The following is a 4609-nucleotide window of genomic DNA, read 5'->3' as shown; positions in this document are numbered from 1 at the left end:
AGAGAGAGAGAGAGAGAGAGAGAGAGAGAGAGAGAGAGAGAGAGAGAATAGTGAAAGATTATGATTACCATAAGTCAACGAATAATCTTTCTTTCTGCAGAAAAAGCATGTCAACGCCACACGTAATTCCTTGTTAAATGCAAAGTAAATCCAAGGATTAACGCAACTCGTGAGACTATTTAGGAGACTTAGAATAGTGAAAGCAGCCCCTGCAAGTTATGATGCATACAATGAGATAAGAATTAATAAATATTTTAATACCTCAAGAGAAAATATTACAGAAACATTAGATCCGAAAAATAAATACAGATAATCTCGCTATCTTTTTTTTTTTGCCTATTAACACGTATCTATAATGATAATATAAATTAAGACGACGTACATATAATAACAAATTAACTTTATTATAAGTGTTATGAATTGTAACCAATTATACTTTGACTGAAAGAATAATAATTTCCGAATTACTGAAATGTCAATAACAATGAAAGTGATTAGTATTATTTTATACTTTTTTTATTTATCCTATTACGATATGTATTATTATTTGTCACTATCCTTTGATAGGATATTTACCGGTAAAAAATGGCGAGGTGGAAGCTTTAGGATCCCATGTTGCCCATAGCTCGCATCCGATAAACGGGGTATTGGTGACGATGTATAAAGTAACCACAACGATCATTTGTTTTACAGTGTTGATCATTGCTTTGGAGATAAGAGGATCTCGATTTCGCTGACAGAAACTGACTTTGTTGCTTCTTTTAAGATCAATGAGTCCGGATAGTTTACCACTTCTCCATATCGATATGCATATTCTCGTATAGGTATATACGAGCACTATGAAGGGTAATAAGAACTGCATAACACTGTACCTATAATTGAATCCAGACATTTTACAACACTTAAATCTAATTAATGTTATTAGATGTTATGTTATAAAAATAAGATATTTTTGAATGAAAAAATATATAAATAGATCTTACCAAGTAATATAGGCTCTCTCGCCATATTTTAGGTAGAAGGTGGCCCAACACTCCCAAACGCCGGGCGATATTTCCATGTATGAGAATATAAAAATCTATAATTATTGAATAAAAGAGATTTGTAATTTGTAATAAGAAACGTATCGACGTTTACGATTGTCCGATGATTACGCTAAAGATACGTTTACCAAAAATATCAAGAAATTTGCTAAGTACAAAATATGCTTGTCGCTTATAAATGCATTTACAAGCGACAAGTCTTAAATAATTAGCATGCTGATACGTAGGAAAACAGTTTTGTCAAAGTATTTAAACATTTAAATGGTTAGATATAAATCTGAAAATAATTTTGTTCTATATCAAATTAAATTATGTAGATTGTTCGAACCGGTTGCTAGAATGTTAAAACTTTTTGCAGCATTACTTATTACGCTTAAACTTCTTATATAATTATTTTGCTGGTCCAACGAAATTATTTGCAGATCTGCATCCAGTTGAATTTTTTTAGATACTTTAATAAAACCATTTCTTCTCTGTGCAAATTAGCGTGTCAGCACAATTAGATTTGTGCCCGCTGTCTGCATAGGATAAAAATTAATATCTCAAGTAAGCTGGTCCACCTTCCGCGCGTGGCAAGGTGGATCGTGCGAAAAGGATACGTCTCGCGGGGAAGCGGAGAGACAATTAAATTCTCAACGGACCTGCGGTACGCACAGCATAGCGGCGAGCGTCCATGTCCCGTACACCATCATTTTCGATCTTCGAGATGTGACACTACAGTAACTGAAGGGATGGCAAATGGCATGATATCTGTCTATCGCGGTCACCGTCAGGATATAGGAACTGAGATACAGGCCGAATGGCTGTCCGAACTTGATCAGTTTGCAGAGCACTGCACCACCCTGAAATCTGATCGCCGTACAGTCAATTTTGTTTAATCGTTCATATCGCCTCGTTACTCGATGAGAACAGATTTCTGCGAGTTAAAATTTTTAGAATATTTCTTAGAATTATACTTGGGAAGTTGTACTTTAAAAATCAATTAACATATTCTCGTATTATACATACAGATTGTTATTCATTTCTCAAGATTATTATATCGAAATTTTAACAAGTTTATTTTTATGAAAAACTTTTTTTACGATAAGTATTTTTTGATAATTAAAATAGCAGATAATATTCTTGGGCTGTGAAAGCAAAACGTTAGAAGCTCTAATCTGGATTAATCCTATCATACATCATATCTTGATGGGTAAATATAATTTCCTAACATCAATCAAAGTGTCAATATACATGATTATGCTGGGGAAAATATAAGGTGTATCCGCTTATACTGCTTTTCTTAAAGTCTGTCCTGATTTCAGAACTTTAAGATGGTTATTCGCTGTCAATCGCGACAGTGATTAAACTTAACTCAAGAAAGATTTCTGATTCGTTTCCGCCATTATATATAGTATTACATATATATATCATATATTTTTTTATATATACGATTTAAAACTATGGATACTAAATTTATCTTTCTATTATTCTTTTATTTATTTATTTAGTCCATTATTTATCTATTTTAATTTCTTTTGCTAGCTCTGAAAAATGTTTTTCGCAGCGAAAAATATTACAAGCGGAAAATGTTACAATCGAAAAAACCTATTTATTGTATGAGTATATAAATCAATTAATATTCTATTATCAAAATTAAAAAGTATTTAATTTTAAAATTATTTTTCTTGTTTTTAAAGTTTTATAGTATACATTATTGATAATATTTTTATCGCGTAATTATATATATATAAAACATATTAAATTTATAACAGATATGTGAAAATTACACACATAATTTTCGATAAATTCTGTTACATTCTGCGATTAATTTTTTGTCTAATTTCTCAAAGCAACTTTTTAAATATCCATATTTGAATTATACAAGTAATTCAAACTACATTCATTTTGGATAAAGAGTAAAATATTATACTACTTTAATATTTAATTCTAGGCTACATCAGCAACGACAACAACGAGTCATTTGAACTCGAAGCGAAAATTTTAGACGATTACAGATTGGTGCAATCTGTACGATTGATACTATGAGGTTCTAAATTGTAGGTAAAAGAACTTTGAAGTTCCTCTATCAATCGCTACAAGGCAAAGATTCACTTACATTCTGTACTTTAAACAAAGCACTTTAGAACTTAGATGTAACTTTCATGGTTATAGTGAAGGATTAATACTATTTTTATGCGTCTAAGGCCCAATTGTACCAACGTTACTTTGACTTTAAACGAAGCTAAAAAAAAGCTCTTCCTCTTTGTCTCGTGTTTAAAAAAAGAGAAAAAGAGTTTTAAGTCTCGCTAAATAAAATAACTGATGAATAAAAGAAACGATATCAAAAGGCTATCATGATTAACATCGCAGTTGTCACAGAGACAAACAAATACGCTCGTACTTTCCCGTTGCTATTGCCGTCTTCGGCGTAAAATGAAAATTTACTGGTTAATAAAAACTCATTGAAAAAGTCATAAGGTTAGTTGGAATAATTGCGCAGATTACCTGAACGTTATGTCCCAGGCGAGCTGCGGCAGAACGTCGAATAGACCCGTCAACAAATCGGCAACGCTTAAGTGCATGATAAAAAAGTACATCCTGGTGAACTTTCGTCGTTGATAACGTCGCCGAGCATAAAGAGCCAACAGGACCAGGACATTACCGACGATCGTGATGAGGAATATGCTGGTCAGCACCGCGATTTCCCACCTGGCGAGATACTCGTCTCTCGCATCGTCGTCCAACGGCAGCTCCGAGGACGACGAGGAGTTCAGATCGTATAACATATTTCCGGGACACTCCTTTCGCACGCGGTCCTCTCGATCCGCCGTTCTGTCATTCAGATAATCCTCACCCAGACGAAGGAAAAAAAAGAAGAGAGAAAAAAGAGGGAAAGAAAAGAGAATTTCGTACGGATCCGCGCCTGTTACGAGCGTGCGATGCGAAACTCGGGCGGCGATTGAATATTCATACCGATTTCCGGTAGCGCTAACGTGACAATGCTTGTTCTTCGACACGACAATACGAAATGCTTCTTCTGAACACGTCGTATATCGGGCATCGCGAAAATGCGCCGATCGGACGGTTTAACATTTGGAATTACGGTTTCACAACGCGGGGACGGAAATGCGGTTGGATGAGATATGAAATTGGCGAAGGATTTCGACGTAATTAGCGCGATTTCCACAAAAGCATGTAAACGGAACCGTTGATACGAGAGACAATGTCGACACTGCACTCGGCCCGATCGCGTCGCGTCTCTTACCACGAATCGATCAAGGTACAGTGGAAGTATCGAGTCCAACTGGAAGAGTCCGAGGAAAAATATCATCACGTGATGAGGGTATAAAATTGCGTAGATTATGATTATGGCGATTTTACACGTGTTTTATAATCAAGATTTTTTTTTAATGACTCACTGAATAAATTCAAAAATTATATAATATATATATAAATTTCCTTATTATATTCAATATTCCGAGGGTCACTAAAGAAAACATAATTTGTAATATACTTCCAACTTCAGCTTATGAATTTCTTGAGTTAAATTGTAAATGGACAACATATTGAATAGAAGCAGTGAT

The 4609-nt window shown here is 34.2% G+C and overlaps 1 protein-coding gene across 1 annotated transcript in view; it reads right to left on the bottom strand.

Moving 5' to 3' along the window:
• LOC108750783 (arg8-vasotocin receptor-like) overlaps positions 1 to 4363 on the bottom strand; it is a 4779-nt gene extending 416 nt beyond the window's left edge. The window contains exons 1-5 of the mRNA XM_018490515.1: positions 3531 to 4363; positions 1685 to 1892; positions 984 to 1078; positions 577 to 872; positions 69 to 209 (exon numbers count right to left, since the gene is read on the bottom strand). Of these exons, the coding sequence (XP_018346017.1) occupies positions 69 to 209; positions 577 to 872; positions 984 to 1078; positions 1685 to 1892; positions 3531 to 3811 (1021 nt within the window). The 5' untranslated portion in view covers positions 3812 to 4363. The remainder of the gene's footprint in view (positions 1 to 68; positions 210 to 576; positions 873 to 983; positions 1079 to 1684; positions 1893 to 3530) is intronic.
• Positions 4364 to 4609: the final 246 nt, after the last annotated feature.

This window comes from Trachymyrmex septentrionalis, unplaced genomic scaffold (assembly GCF_001594115.1).
Source record: "Trachymyrmex septentrionalis isolate Tsep2-gDNA-1 unplaced genomic scaffold, Tsep1.0 scaffold37, whole genome shotgun sequence".
In the NCBI taxonomy this organism is placed as follows: domain Eukaryota; kingdom Metazoa; phylum Arthropoda; class Insecta; order Hymenoptera; family Formicidae; genus Trachymyrmex; species Trachymyrmex septentrionalis.
Note: the sequence above shows the minus strand (reverse complement) of the source record. Positions and strands in the feature narration are given on the sequence as shown.